The sequence below is a fragment of the Poecilia mexicana genome, unplaced genomic scaffold (assembly GCF_051168715.1).
Source record: "Poecilia mexicana isolate PSO_F unplaced genomic scaffold, ASM5116871v1 scaffold_15, whole genome shotgun sequence".
Taxonomy (NCBI): Eukaryota; Metazoa; Chordata; class Actinopteri; order Cyprinodontiformes; family Poeciliidae; genus Poecilia; species Poecilia mexicana.
In genome coordinates this window covers 21,473,015-21,489,136 of record NW_028263384.1, presented here as the reverse complement: position 1 = coordinate 21,489,136, position 16,122 = coordinate 21,473,015, and the positions used below count along the sequence as shown (strand labels likewise).

The 16,122-nt window shown below is 43.5% G+C and overlaps 1 protein-coding gene across 1 annotated transcript in view; it reads right to left on the bottom strand.

Annotated features, from left to right (window-relative positions):
- The window catches only part of LOC106933029 (protein phosphatase 1 regulatory subunit 3C-B), a 2,958-nt gene extending 102 nt beyond the window's left edge, over positions 1–2,856 (bottom strand). Inside the window, exons 1-2 of the mRNA XM_015012054.2 lie at positions 2,696–2,856; positions 1–1,846 (exon numbers count right to left, since the gene is read on the bottom strand). The exon at positions 1–1,846 is cut by the window's left edge and continues 102 nt beyond it. Coding sequence (XP_014867540.2) covers positions 838–1,846; positions 2,696–2,709 — 1,023 coding nt within the window. The 5' untranslated portion in view covers positions 2,710–2,856 and the 3' untranslated portion in view covers positions 1–837. The remainder of the gene's footprint in view (positions 1,847–2,695) is intronic.
- Positions 2,857–16,122: the final 13,266 nt, after the last annotated feature.

Genomic DNA, 16,122 nt, shown 5'->3' with positions numbered 1-16,122 from the left:
GTGGACCTTCTGTTCAGACTGAGAAAAGAAACATGTCACACATTCTGTACACGCGTGATCAACAATTGCACTTTGTAAGAACAGCTAAAAGAAACGACACATTCAGACTTTACAGCACTTCTCTCTGCACATACCAGAACCTCACACATTTCCAAACTTCCTCACTTTCATCGTCAGCCAATCACATTCCAGTCTTTTCTTGTGACATCATCATAGCAGCTCAGTTTCTCAAAATTACATCACTCAAGCTCATTTACCAGACATGTGCAATCTACATGGAGGGAAAGAAAGGGCTGCATGACTCCTGTTTGTACAACCGAGGCGATTCTGAATCATGTGTGAACTCTGTAGGTCTGACAGAAGGTGCAGGAGGTTTAGTGTTCTTTGCTTCATTAGAAATGAATCAGCTGTGTTTTCTGTGGCCATGCACTCCCCAAGCTTTCCCTTCAATATGAAGGATTAATGCCAGCAATTAATTTCCCTCAGCTTACAGCCGTTGTCACATTGAGAGGGACATCTCAATCAGTGCATGTTCAGCTAATGCATCCGGCCCCCAAAAAGGGGCCAGCCGTCCTCATGTGCACTAAGAGTCTTTGTTTTAGTGGGCAGGCACAAAGAGAAGGCACATTTCAACATATTTTACAGAGCAGAGCTGTGTTTCAGGTGACTCTCCGCCCTCCTGCTCCTCCAGTTTAATCATTCACCGGCCCAGTGAGCGGTTCCGGCTGAAAGCAGGTCAGTTGAGCGGGTTGAACTCGGGGTTTTGTCTGGTTTGTGTACCTTCAGGTTCAGTTTGCTTTGAGTCGATCGGACTCAGACCCGGAGCTGGCTCGGCTCTCACCAGTAAGGCACGGTGTTGTCGATGTGGCCCCAGCTCTGCCAGCCCGGGAACAGTCCGCTGGACATGCGTGGGCTGCCGAACTGATCGAACTCCAGCTCCGGGACCTTCGCGCCGCCGGCCTTGTGCTCCGGCGGTTTCTGCTGCGCCGCAGAGTCTTTGCTCAGGTTCTCTCCGCTCCAGCCGAAGTGCTTCAGAGGGTAGTTCTTGCCTTCGTTATTGTCCCAGTAGGTCTGGCCCTGGACCTTGAAGCAGATGCAGAACTCGATTCGGTTCTGGGGCGGGGTGTAGGCCGGGAGCTCCAGCTCGAAGGCGAAGGTGTCGGTGTCCTGGCAGCCGTAGACGTTGTTCAGGAAGCTGCAGTCGACGTCGCTGAAGGTCACCCATGAGTCGTAGGTGACCCGTACCTGCACCGACTTCTCGTAGCCCACGTTCCGGACCTTGATGGTGCCGGTCAGCGAGCGCTCCTGCAGCGAGCAGTTCTCCAGGGAGACGCAGTTCCGGATCAGCCGGTTCCGGAAGTCCAGGTAGTCGGCGGAGGGCTGCTTGAAGTCGAGCACCAGGCTGCGCACCGAGCTGATCTTTAGGTCCATGGTGGCGTTCTCCAGGTCGCTCATCTCGAACTGCAGCTCCTCCGCGATCCCGTCCACCGCCTTGTTCTGGTACGGCTCGTCGTCGAACTTGGAGAAGACGTGGATGGCGGTGAGCGACAGACCCTTGGTGTCGGCGAACACCACGCTCTTCTTCATGGGCTTCTTCTTGGCCCAGGCCACATGGGCGCCATCGTCCCGGCGCTGGCTGCTGAGGCAGGGCCGCAGCGGCTTGTAGAGCTGCTGGCTGCGGCTGCGGGCGCTGGGCTGGTTGGCCCGGTTCTTGGCCCGCTGCAGGTCACCATAGGAGCTGATGAAGCTCCGCAGAGGAGGCGGAGAGTGGCTGATGTAGAACCTCATCGCCACGTCTGTCATCACTGGGCCAGGCATCGCGGAAGGACTGAAGGACGTGAGCACACTGAGGGAGAGAGGAGGAAACAGAAAGTTCCAGAAGGATCAGAGCCTGGAAGGCTGAAAACCAATTAAACTTCACTTCTTTTACTATTAAACCGTTTAAAATCACTGCAGAAACACACAAGTTCAGTTTAGTTTCAGGTGAAAATATCTGAAATAAATCCCAACTAACTTACAAGTAGCTACTTAGCAAGATAAGTTCTTAACACTAATGAAAAAGTTGCACTGGAGGAAACATTTTATTTGTCATCATTTATTTGTGACTCAGTGAATATGTCATGTTTATTTTTATTTTTCTCTTATTTTGTTTGTTTTTTACCTTTTTTTTTACTATAGACCTTTTTGTGTCTGGAATAAAGATTGATTGATTGATTGATTGATTTTATTATAAATGAAATAATCTACCAGGGGAAATAGTACTTTTATTATGAATATTAAGGAATTTTTGACTTTATTTTTGGAGAAGTGGTCCGACTCAGTTGCACATCCTGATTGGTTTTATTTGCAATAACTCCACAGTATTTTCCAGTTTGGGATAGTAAATTATTTTCATTATTATTATGTTTTATCACTTTAAAACCTTCTTTTAGCTTTTAAACCTGACGTTGCTGCTTCATCTGAATTTCCCCTTTGCAGGACAATAAAAACTTTTCCTTTATATTCTAAAACAAACGGTTTACATCCGGCTGCAAACTTACATGTAACTTAGTTTCCCTTTATTTCCAGTATATTAACATATTTGCACTAAAATATGTTTTTGTAGATTCGACACATTTAGATGAAATTCTTCCTACATAAACTTTGACCTTTTCATCTAAATGAGCTCTGTAGTTCCAGTCCTGATGCTTCTTACCTTGCAGCACTCATGGAAACAGAATCGGACCCTCGGAGGAGAAAAAGGCAGAAGGTTTTCAGTCCGTCGCTGTGGGTCTACAGGCTCATGCTGCGGTCACTCCCCCTTCGCTTCGCTCCCTCAATGCCGGGCTTTGCTCAGCACTCTGCGATTTCAACTGCCTGCAACGCAACATTTGCATACGCAGTCATCTGGGCTGCGCAGGCAGCCAATGGGGAAGCCAGAGGCCAGTCCGCAGCGGCCAATCAGCTGGCAGCAGGCCTGGCTGCGGGCCAGCTGATTGGGCAGTGACGCTTCATGGCTGACATTCCTCGGCTCGTTGCCTCGGCGGCGGTAAGAGAGGCATGACGGACCCCTGCTGGCCGCCGGAGAGCCGCGGATCCTCTGGACCCGAACCAACATCCCGTTATAGAACCGGTCATGTAGCGATGATGAATAAAACTCAACTTTTCCACAACATCTCATCCAGTAAACACAGATTAAAACCCAAAGTGAGAAGAACTACTCCAGCATATTTTTACTCAAGTCAAAATGAAAAGTTTTTGGTAAAAAGGTTACAAAACATAAATTATTTAAAAATTAGATCACCAGACGGACCAAAATATAAAGTTATGTGGAACTTTTGCTATTTTAAAGACCAGAATGATAATAATTCATTGGAAAAACACAAAATCTTACCCAGTATTTTTGTTCTAGTTTCTAGTGTAAATATATTAATAAACTCAAAATAAGACCAAACTAATTTATAACTTTTCAGAAAGAAATAGGAGCCAGATTATTTCACTCATATCTTATGTGAAATAATCTGCCAGTGTAACTTTTTCATAAATATTTAAGAATCATTGACTAAAAATAATATTCTACATGTAGCTGAAAAGTTACTTTGAAGTTCGTTTTTTTTCATTATTTCAAGTGTATTAAGTTTTTTCATGAGAAACTAGAGTAAAATACTTGGTGAGATTTTGTGTTTTTGTAGTGTTTATTCAAATTACATAACTATAAAATAAAATCAGCAAAGGAAACATTTTTTCCTCATCAGTTTCTTTCTAAAACTTCAGAAACTTTAAGTGAAGCTGCAGGTGTGAGTTTGTTTCTGGTTAAAATGTGTTTGTTCTTCATTCAGTGAGAAGTTTGAGACAGAAGTTTGACTCAAATAAGAGAAGCAAAAAGTAAAAATGCTCCTAAAATTTCATCTTTTTCAAAACTTTACTCAGGTAAATGTAATTAGAAGCAACTCTCCCAGAACATTTCCTCGGATGAAGGAGGAACTCTTTGCTTCTCTTGGCTGATGGAGCGTTTAGCTCCTGATGATGATGGTCTCTGATGAGCCGAGAAGCTTTCAGCTCTTTGTCTTATGAATCTGCTCACCTACAAGATGCTTCATCTGAGGTGGAAATAAACCCGAGTCAGGATGAGTCTCACTGTAACCTTTGCTAAGGGAGTTTTCTGCTGTTTTGGACGTTTTTGAAGTTTTCTGACCTTATTGATTTCCAGCTGAGTTAAACATTACTGAAGCAGGTGGATAATTTAAACATGAAGAGGAATTGGGTGAACTTCCTTTAGCTTTTCGTAGTTTTCGGGGAGCCGTTGTGTTTCTCACGTGTGCAGAGGGTCGATGTGACCTGCTGCTTCATCATCTGACACAGAGGATGAAGGTTTAAGACGTGGACAGCAATCAGACTTTATTTATAGAGCTGGTTTGTACAGCTGAATGTAACAGCTCTTATTTTACTGAGGTTAAAACAGGACAGCAGACATGAAGCCACCAGAGACGTTCAAAACATCAAACTGAGTCAGACACACAATGAAAAATGTTAAGGTTCATAATAAGAAAATATACACTATGATTATATCAATGTAGCAGAAAAAAATCACTTTTTATTAAAGGTTTTAAGGATCATTGAAAAATGTGTCTAAACAATAACATGTATAAAAAGTATAAACATGAGATTTTTCACTTTCTACCTTTTTTACTGTTGGTCACTGCAGGTCCAACAGTTTCCTGCCTGATCAGCATTTAATTTTCATTCACTGCATTTTTAATTCATCTGCTTTACTTTACAAACAAGAACTAATGATCTCTTTAACTTTATTTACATATTTTCACATTTTAACTCATGTATTGTCATGTGTTTTATTAAATTACACTGTCCTCTTTCAAATACATTAAGTCAGTATTTTAAAGAACATGTTTTTACATTCATAAACATAAGAACGTTTCGCTGTCGCTGCTCTGAATTCGATAAAGTTTTGTGTAAATGTCTGCGAGGCAGAGCTGATCAAATATTCATAACATTTTATAATTCTGAGTGGGAAACATCAGGTAATCAATCAGATGCAGTGATTGGATCACCTCATCTCTGCTTTGTAAAATAAAAGTCAGCTGTAACTTCAGCTGCACTGAAAACCCGGCCTGGACTCCTGGCCCGGACTTCAGGCTTCTACTGAGTTAACTTTGCTGCAGCATCATTTTCATAACCCGATCCTGAACTCAGTAACATTTATAAAGTAAGGAGGTTATTTTATTTTCTGGGTTTCCTTCGCCTGTTTCACATCAGACTGCGTTTCTGTAAAGCTGAGTTTGTTTACATCTGGGATGGTAGGACAGAGGTTGACCTTTGGTGACCCCACCATGCCCCTGTGCTCTCCAACAGGTTTTTACATTTCTTCATCTTCATCCATCTGGAAGGAAAACTTAGCTTTTCACATGGGGTTGATTTAAACTTTTTAATTTTCTCTCTAGTGTAAATATGAGCAGTGACTTGTTTTTTTTATTCTTCTCTCAACTCATGAATGGAATGTTTTCCTGTTTTTCCCATTTTGAATAAGAATTAATTCCCAATTCAAAATTCCCAAAACACTCACCAGTTTCAGACAGTAAAGGTTTTTTCTGCGAGGTTCTGTTGGTAGTAAAAGTTCCTCCCAGACCTTCATCCGGTGGAACGTTGGACTTGGACGTGACGACCAGAACCGGTTCTGGTTCTGTTCTGTTCCTCAGAGGCTGGAATAGAAACATTTTGGTTTCAGCTGCATGATTTCAATCTGTTTGTTTTACTGGAAGCTTTATAAGGTGTCGTGTGATGGGCCTGACTGATCCGTTCTGTTTTACAGGTTTCGTTTTACGGTTCATCTCTAAACTTCTTCAACTCTTCTGATGTTTTATTTCAGTTTGTTTCTGCTGTGAATCTCTTTGTTTTTCACCTGTTGGTGTGAAAACTGAACATCCTCTGACTGCCTGAGGCTCTTCCTCTGTGTTGTTTCTCAGGTGAAGCAGATTAGATGAGATTAGAAGCAGCTTTAGAGGAAGCAGCTAATTTTACCTGCATGTCTTCATTGTTTGTCTGTTTGTCTGTTTGGTTTTGTTGCAGCACTGAATCTTTCAGAGGTCAGCCAACTGAGTTGGACAGTCTAGAAATAGTTATTTACTTTTGTCCTTTTTCTTTTTCAGGCAGAACATTTTGGCTCTAAATGTGACGACCTTTGTCTGTTTGCTTCATCCTCTGGTTTTCTCAGGGGGGATGAACATTTTGTCCTTTAGTGATCAAATCCCAGCTGATTCGCCCTCATTCTGAAGACTTTATAGTAAAAAGAACCAAAATAACCACAAGGTTTTTCCTCCTTAAGCAGCTAGACGGCTTCCTTATCTGCTGGAGGTCAGGGGTCAGGAATCTTTTTGCCACTCTGATGGCTTTCACAACCCAAACAGTTTTGTTTTACACGTGAATCATCCGGAGGGAAACTTTAGACTGCAGCAGCTCCACGCCGTTCTCACATGGCCTCGGATCGTAACGATCTGAGCCGTCTGGCTCCGAGCGGCGAACCGACAGCCTGCAGGTTGCATCACACGCTTCTCTTTATAGAGCTACTGCAAAATAAACTGTAGTAAAACAAATCAACCAAAAGGAGAAGCAGACATTAGTCACTCACTTAAATTCACTTTCTTTATGAAAGCTGGTTTTTCCCCTGTTTTAATTTAAATAAAACTAGAAAAGTTGATGAGATTGTTTTGGTGGATCTGGAGAAAACACCTTTCAGCTCAGCTGTTGATGCTGATGTTTAAATGTGAAACCCAGCAGTGGAGAGCTGTGAGGATCAGGTACCACATGATCAGGCCAAGGAACAAGACCGGGATTTAAAACGGAGCCGGAGAAAGAAAAACTAAACAGAAACTTAATCCTGGGATCTTCAGCTGGAATAAATTGAGATTACAGGCTGAGCTGGAGGTCAAACCAGACGAGTTATGAAACCATCAGGGGGGTCGAGGATTAAAACTTCTGCATGAAGGAGAAACTTTTCCTGCTCACTGACTTATGGGAAACTCGTTACTGCAAAATATATAAAAGTAAAAAGCAGCAGCTGATCCTCAGCCTTTGGCTTCTTCGTTATTATCAGCACAAACTTTTCCTAAAACAGTTTTATAAAAACTTTTAAAATCTTTAAAATGTAGGAAAACAGAGAATCTCTGATCTGTTTCTCTGTTTTCTCTCCTGCAGCAGGTGAAGCAGCAGCAGCTCCGGTCAAAGGTCAGATAAACACAGCAGGCCCTGTTATCATACGGCACCATGCATTAATCATTAACAGTTATGAATTTTGAAAATCAGATATTTCATTTAAAGAGAGTTAATATTTAAAACTACAGACTTAAATCCTTCCCTCCACATGTTTGTTAAACGGCAAAAAAATTAATAGAATATACATTTATGGAACAGTTTATGCTAATAATTGATCACTATTGAATGTTTTTATGGTTTTTTAAAGATATTTCTGCTGTTTTATCCATAAGTTGATGAGAGTTTCTGTTGTTCAGAGTGGAAACGTTCCCTGACCTGCTTTGGTCTCAGCGGTTTGACTTCAGGGTCATGTTTGTGTTTTTCACTCTCGGCCTTCATGTGGGTCGGTCGGTCATGGAGGCGACCCGGGTGGAGCGGCTTAAAGGGACACGATGACGTTCCTGTCCACTAACAGACCAACGACTTTCATCACATTACAGAGAGCAGCAAAAGATCCTGTAGATTCACTGGGATTCTGATTTCTACTCTCATTTTAATTTTAACAGCAAAAAAAAAAAAAAAAGACAAAAAGTCTCAGAGTCCAGAACGTTACGCTAGTGATGAAGATCTGTAATGTATTTGGTGCCAATTCAGTCAGTGATTTCTACACCACCCGGTTCTACACCACTGGGTGTAGAACCGGGTGGTGTAGAACTGGGTGGTGTGGAACCAGGTGGTGTAGATCCAGGTGGTGTAGAACTGGGTGGTGTAGAACCGGGTGGTGTAGAACTGGGTGGTGTGGAACCAGGTGGTGTAGATCCAGGTGGTGTAGAACCAGGTGGTGTAGAACCGGGTGGTCTAGAACTGGGTGGTGTGGAACCAGGTGGTGTAGATCCAGGTGGTGTAGAATTGGGTGGTGTAGAACCAGGTGGTGTAGAACCAGGTGGTGTAGATCCAGGTGGTGCAGAACTGGGTGCTGTAGAACCGGGTGGTGTAGAACCAGGTGGTGTAGAACCGGGTGGTGTAGAACCAGGTGGTGTAGAACCGGGTGGTGTAGAACTGGGTGGTGTAGAACCAGGTGGTGTAGAACCAGGTGGTGTAGAACTGGGTGGTGTAGAACTGGGTGGTGTAGAACTGGGTGGTGTGGAACCAGGTGGTGTAGATCCAGGTGGTGTAGAACTGGGTGGTGTAGAACTGGGTGGTGTGGAACCAGGTGGTGTAGATCCAGGTGGTGTAGAATTGGGTGGTGTAGAACCGGGTGGTGTAGAACCAGGTGGTGTAGAACCAGGTGGTGTCTCTACCCTCCTGGTTCTAGTCAGATCTCCAGCTGCAGCTTCTGGTTTGTCAGTCTGACCTGCTGCAGGAGTCAAAGCCACTAAACGCCTGGATGAGTTCAGTCAGACTTTAGTCCTCTGGTCCTGAAATGTTCTGGAGCTGATAGAAGGTCCACTTTGGAACCGAAGGGTCAGGTCAGAGGTCAAAGGTCATCCTGGTCTCTAGTCTTCAGCTGTAATAACTGAAGCTGTGTGTTGACTCTAGATTGTTCCTCTTTAGGGCTGAAGATAATAACTTCCTTAGTTGAAGTTCGTCGACCAATCAGACACAGACTTGAGGTGACCTGTTCAGTAAGTTCACAGGTAAAGTGTGTGTTTGCTTCACAACAGCAGGTCACCAGGTGAGCTGATGGAGCAACAATAAGTCTAAAACTTAAGTTGTTGAGTCTCTTCTGTCTGTCCAGAACCTCCAGCTGTCCTGACATTTAAAGCAGCAGAACTTCAGAACCGTCAGGACCAGTTTCTCCACATTTACACCTCACTGCACCAAACACTGAAAATGAGCCAGCAGTGAAGAACCAGGAAGTCATTACCAGCCACTTCATGTTAACAAGGCATAGAAAGAAAGTTGAACACAGCTGGAAGTTTTCTTTTCCTGAGGCCAAATTGCAGCGTCTTCTCAGCCTGAGCAGAAAGAAATCCACAACTTTTCTTAAACATGTTGTCATTTCCCTGTTAACCTAAAAACTCATAACTTTAAAGATGGTATATTTGTGCTATATATTTCACCTATATAGGTCAAGGTCATGGTAATAACAAGCTAACCTGATCTGATCCTTACTGTTTACTATATTAGCTGTAGCTAACGCCATTAGCAGAGCTAACGCCATTAGCTAGAGCTAGTGCTGTTAGCAGGAGCTAATGTGAAATCAAATTGTAAGATAATCAATGGATGTTTAAGTCTTTGTAACATATTTGGAAATTGTTTTGTTCCTGATGCTGACAGTAAACGGTTTGATCAGAACAAACCAACTTCTCAGTCGACTCTTCCTCCGTTTGGTTTTCCTCATTTCCGTCTCCATCTTGTCATTTCTGCACTACAGTATTTTTACTGTGCTGTTTTAACATTTGAAATAAATATTAAACTTCGAACTCCTTTGCTGCTGAAATGTGCAATAAATAAAGTTTGGTGTTGGTCACCACTTCACAGACAGACTGAACTTAAATAAACCAACAGAAAAAGGTTAATCATAATGGTTAAAACCATAATTTATAGGAAACATCCAGACCTCAGATGCCTCTGATCTTCTCCACCATCAGCTCTGTCTGCTTATTAAAATCTAACTTCTCCCAGTCGCAGCAGCAGTTTGAACATCAGTTCTGCCTGTTACATAGAGAAACGCTATAAAACATGTGGATCTGGTATCAGAACCAGAACCATCCTGTTTCTCCTGTTTCCTCCTGAAGGTGGTCCGTTTCCATCAGGAGGCTCAGAGCCCAACATCCTGCTGGTCTGGATCCAGACACTTTGAATAAACCGGACAGATGCAGAGCGCTGCCATCGGCCCACATGCAAATCCACCATGTGGCCTCTGCTCAGCTCTGACCACTGGGTGGTGACCTCTGTGTCCAGTGACCTTCACTCTCTGTTGGGGCGATCCTGATAACAGAACCGCTCTGCCAGTGGTGGCACCACTGGTTCCCATTGGCTGCTGTAGACATGGCCGCTTCCTGAAGACAAAACACATCTGACCTCCTAACAGGGAAACTGACAGTCATGTGGAGCCACAGGCAGTCGCTTGCATTGTGTTGTTGACCTTGCAGCAGTTCCTCACACTGAGGATGCATGTGGCGACAGTGGAGGGGAAAAACTCCCCTTTAACTGGACCAGATCCCGGCTCGGTGTTCAAGACTGGAGGTTCAAGATAGAAAGAAACAGCAGAACTGAGCCAGCAGTACTTTCTGTGTTCATGGAAAGTTAATGGAGGACGGGGAGAACCATTAGGCTCTGTGGTCCGATGGGGAGTATCTGACTGTTTGGTTGGTTGGTTGACTGATATATAAATCCTTTAAATCGTTCTTCATAAAATGTTCAAGACAAACATTTTCTTGTTTCTGTGTAAAAGAAAACTTACAAAACCATCTCATCTCATTGCTGTTGTTTTTCTTGTCATAAATGCCAGTCACTGTTTGTCAGATTCAGTCATAATCAAACCTTTTCCTCTGGGTACTGAATGGTTTTTCAATGGGACCAGTACCACCAGTCCAGTTGACATGAAACCGTCTCTGGTCTGCTGGACGTGAAGCGAAAGCAGGAAGGTTGTGACACTTTGGCTAACAGGCAGAAACCATCTGTCCGGTCTCCAGGCTGCCAGTTGGCACGGTTACCATTCATGTAGCAACGGCCTGCAGACAAAACAGATCAGGAGAGGAAATCGGATGCTGTGATTGGCTGACAGCAGTCACATGACCTGGATTTCTGTTAAGACACTGACAGCTCAGAAGGTTTTTGTATTCTTCTGTTTACCACAAACAGCTTTGATCCAGCAGAGCTCACTCTAATCTGACATGGCAGCATGAGATCCAGTATGAAAATAGTCGAGATTCTTTCCATGTGAACCTTCACCTTAAGGAGGAGGGCGTTTCTTCTTCTGGTTTGGAGGTAATGAAATAACTTCAGGGTCGATAAATCAGCTCAGAAACCTGAACAAGAGCAGAGGAGAAACCAGAAAAGGTCTGAGTCTGAATAGTGAACGTCAACTCCAATCGAACTCCAGTTCGATCAATATGTGAACGCCGAGCAGACTGGAGGCTGCTTCAAATACAGGAAGTGGACGACACTCTGGGTGGATGCAACCAAGACAAACACGCTAATCTTGTGCTAGTGGGAGGAATGTCTTCAGCCAAAAATCCTACAGCGGTTCAAATCTGACGCTTCCATTGTTGTTGATATTTGGTGAAGAAGGAAGTTGCCTCAGTGTCTTTTTAAAACGTTTTCGTCGTTTCCTTCTGTGGTTGTTGGTGCAGCGCCCCCACAGGCCAGGAGGGGAACAGGTTGGTTTGACTCAGAACCACAGCAGCTGGAAGTGGAGCAGTTGACGGAGTTCTGGTTCCAGTAGAACAAACATTTAACTTTGGTGCTCAAACAACTCTGTTGTCTTCAGCCGCATTGATTCCTGCAACAGCGTCTTCACAGGTCTGACTAATAAATCAAACAGCTGCAGCTGATCCAGAAGCTGCTGCTGCTGTTCTCACTAAAACCAGGAAGATAGAGACATAACACCAGTTTTAAAGTCCCTACACTGGCTCCCTGTAGCTCAAAGAATAGACTTTAAAATACTGTTAGTTTATAAATCACTGAACGGTTTAGCACCACAATACATTAAAGATCTGTTATTGCTGTACCAACCATCTAGACCCCTCAGATCTTCTGGTTCTGGTTCTGCTCTGCATCCAGAACCAGAACCAAACGAGGAGAAGCAGCATTCAGTTTCTATGCACCACAGATTTGGAACAAACTTCCAGAAAACTGTAAAACAGCTGAAACACCGAGAGCCTTTAAATCTTGATTAAAAACCCACCTGGTTAGAGTTGTATTTGAAACGTAATCATTTACAAATTTAACGATGAATATAATTGGTACACCGTCTACGGATGCAAAGTCGACAAAAACCCAAACCTGTTTAAGACTTTATTTGAAACATTCTCAATTATAGTTATTGATGGAACTTGACTAAATGTTGTGTTTTTATTGTTGTTTTTATTGTTTTTATTGGTGATTCTGTGTTGCATTTTCTGTATTTCTCTTAAAGCACCTTGAAATGCCTTGTGCTGAAATGTGCTATGCAAATAAAATTTGATTGATTGATTGATTGATTGATTGATTGATTGATTGATTGATTGATTGATTGATTGATTGATTGATTGATTGATTGATTGATTGATTGATTGATTGATTGATTGATTGAGTCAAACTTTAGTTTTCAGCCAAGAAAACTCCTCCACTCCTTCCTTTTTTTAGCTTATATTTTATTATGATATTTCATAAAATCATTCTCTACTGAAATCTCTCGACCCTCCTATGGTACTGCCACGACCCTGAGGTGGGTTGTGACCCCCATGTTGAAGACCTCTATATTATAATGTGGATTTTTAAACCCAAAACAAACATTTTTATTTACCTTATAAAAACACTTGATACTCGTCTATGCTACTCTGAGTTCATCAAATTCTTTATCTAACTTTGTAAAAGAGAAGCTGCTCTTTGGAAAACATAAAAATGAAACGTGACTGTAGAAAGTGGAGGAATGGAGCAGATAACGGACCAAACATCATAAAGCAGCATAGAGACGGTGGACGTGTAATCCTCAGTGTGGTCCAGGTCCGGCTCTCCAGAGAGCCTGTTGCTAAGCCCCTGACCTCAGATCCCCTCCTGGCAGCGCTCCGGTATCCGTCAGATTCTCCCGCCTGCAGAATCCAGTAGCAAAGTTCAGGGTCTGATTAAATCCTGCTGGGATGGATATAGCTGTCCTGAAGAGGTTCATCCTGAAGGAGATGACAACCAGAAACCAACCAGGTTGGTTTCCACTCGTCCTGTTTCAGGTCATCTTTCTCCTGATTCTGTTTTGTTGCTTATTTTTGAAATATTCAATCAGATTTATGTGATTTTTGTCAGAACCACTCACAGAATTTCTCCATTATTAACAGTTTGGCCTTTTTTTTTGGATTACGTGTTCATTAGTGTGACCTTTGACCCAGAGATGCCTGAGAGGTCCTGACTGTGCAACAGCTGCAGAAATAGAAACAATCTGCTGCAGATGCTCATCAAGCTGAGCGATCAGAGGAAAACAAACGGGCTCCTCTGACGGGATCAGCGGCTCGGTCGGCGTTTCAGCTGCAGGTTGGAGCTGAAGGTGACGGTGACCACCTGACTGACCGCAGCTGGCAAACCGTTTAAACTCAGCACTGAAATGGGTGACCAGTAAGAAGATCTCCTGTGTCAGCGGAGGCTCCGCTGGCTGCAGGTTCTGGCTGCAGGTTCTGGACGTGACCCAAAGGTTTTCTGCATTTTTGCAGCTTTGGGTTTCATGCTGACGGTTCAGAGTTTGATAATTCTGCTCTGTAAGTTCACACAGAATGAGGATCAGGCAGGAATCTGGTTGTTTCTGCAGGGATCTAAACAGAACCTGAACCAGAACAGCAGCAGCCTTTGGACCTGATCAGAACCTGATCAGAACCTGATCAGAACCAGGCCGGCCGCTGCAGTAGGTGTTGGTGTGTGTGCTGCAGTAGGGGTGTGTCTGTGTTTACATCGGGCCGGATCAGGCATGCTGCCTACGTGATCCATGGTATGAGATTTTCCATTTTCACTTCGGCTCCAGCTGGCAGCGCCGGGAGGAATGTGGGTCACAGCCCGCCCTTACATAACCCGGACACACCCCCATGACTCTTCACAAACAAGTCCGGTCCTGTCGGGCCGAGGAGGCCGAGCCTGGAACCGGGGGAACGGCCGCAGCTGGAGGCCCATCCGCCAGAAACCAATGATTCTGGTCGGGTTCTGCAGGACGGTGCCGGTTAAAGACAAGATGGCTGCTGGAAAAAAACCCTCCAATCCTGCAGACCCGACCGTCTCCGTTCATTTAGCTGGTTGAAACCTGCAGAATTTGTCTTCGGGTTTTTATCTTGATAAATATCAGTTTTTGGTGCAGCTTTGCTCTTTTAGCCTGGACTTGATTTCCCTCTGCTTTCTAGACTGAAGCTTTAAAATCAGACACTTCCTGCTTTGCCCAGCAATAAGTTTAAAATATAAATAAACTGAGCCAACAGAAGCGTTTTGTTCCTCTCATGCAGTCGATTAAACGTTTCATCTGGATGCATCACATCAGATCCTGTCACAACAACCAGCCAGCTGTCATGTGTCTGATCCCATTAAGCAGCAAGCAGGCAGATGGACGGCAGGTGTGGCGCCGCCTGAAAGGCTCCAATCAGGTGAGGAATGGAAACACCTGTTCAGGAGCCGATCAGTCCTGAAGGTCCTGGGAAAACGGCTCGTTTTTCTCACGCTGAATGTGTTTCTGATGAAACCAACAGCAGAGCCTGGTTTCTGAAACACTCAGTGGATGGATGGATGGATGGATGGATGGATGGATGGATGGATGGATGGATGGATGGATGGATGGATGGATGGATGGATGGATGGATGGATGGATGATGGATGGATGATGGATGGATGGATGGATGGATGGATGGATGGATGGATGGATGGATGGATGGATGGATGCCGACAGTCAGCAGAGAAATCTCCTGTAAACACAGAGGAACTTCTCATTAAACTGATTTATCACCAATATCTGTTCAGGAAATAAAAGTTTTTATTTTGGGGTAAAAGTTTTCTTTTTCACTCTGAAGTTAATTTCAGGAGTTATTTGTCTGCGTTTGAGTAATAATCATAAAATATTTAAATATGAGACCATTTTGATTTATGGTTTCATCACAAACTCTCAAAGCTGCATTTCTTTTACAAATGTGCACAAAACTTCAAATTATTCCTCTAAAGTTGAAATAACACAGTTTCACAGCTGCTGTTTTTTTATTAAATAAGAAACATAATAATGTTGGAAGTTTTCAGCGTTACTTAAAGCAGATGTTGAAGTGGTTTAACTGGTGCTGGTCCCAGCCTGAGCCCCAGTTGGTCAGCCCGTTTGACAGCGTCTCCTCTGTTCACACATCCCACCTGCTGTCAGACCTCCTGCTGTGACGTCGCTTCCTGCAGCCCCACTCCCACTGGACAAACACAGCTAAAACATTAACTGAGACTTTAAGTAGGACACATTGCTCCCAGATCCAGGCCTCCAGACACTTCAGCTGATATCGGAGCAAAGCTGCTGCTTGTGCAAACATCAGGCGATAAGGCAGGGGTCAACATCAGGGGTCAACATCAGGGGTCAACATCAGGGGTCAGCAGAAACCCGCATGGCTTTCTGGACTTTCACCATAAACACAGAACCTGCTGGGAAAGCACATGCTTTAAAGAAAATCTTTACTCCCCAAAGGTCAAGTCGTTTGTTTTCCTTATTGATGGAACATCAGCGATTTCACGTTGATGAAACTGAAACATGTTTAATAAGACTTCTGATAATAACCTGAAATATTTGAATTTAAATTCAGACCCTTTTGCTCTCACAGCCTTAAACCGCCTGACATCCAGACAGATATTATGGGGTGGATTATAATTTATAGTGGATTATAATTTATAGTGGATTATAATTTATAGTGGATTATACCTCCAGGTTTTAGATGTTCCTCTGCTCCAGCATGGCTGAGTTAATGGCTGATGAACGTTCATCAGACTGAACATCGTCGCAGGATGCAGACCTTGGCCTAGTCAAAGTCTAGATCTAAATCCTAACCTGTAAAATGATGTGGACTCTGAGCTGCACTGCCAGTGAAGCCTGTTTATTAATCAGATGTTAATGAAAATATGAATATGAATCTCAGAAATCAGAGCCTCCATCATCCTCTGTTTAGTCGTGTCTCTGTGTTTGTTTACCTGGTGAAAGTAGAAACAGAAACACGTTCATGGAGGCACCAGGATCCCGTCTGCTGCTGTACTGGTGCTGGGAACAAGTAGCATTTAACTTCTAGAAATCCTGTAGCAGTTCTA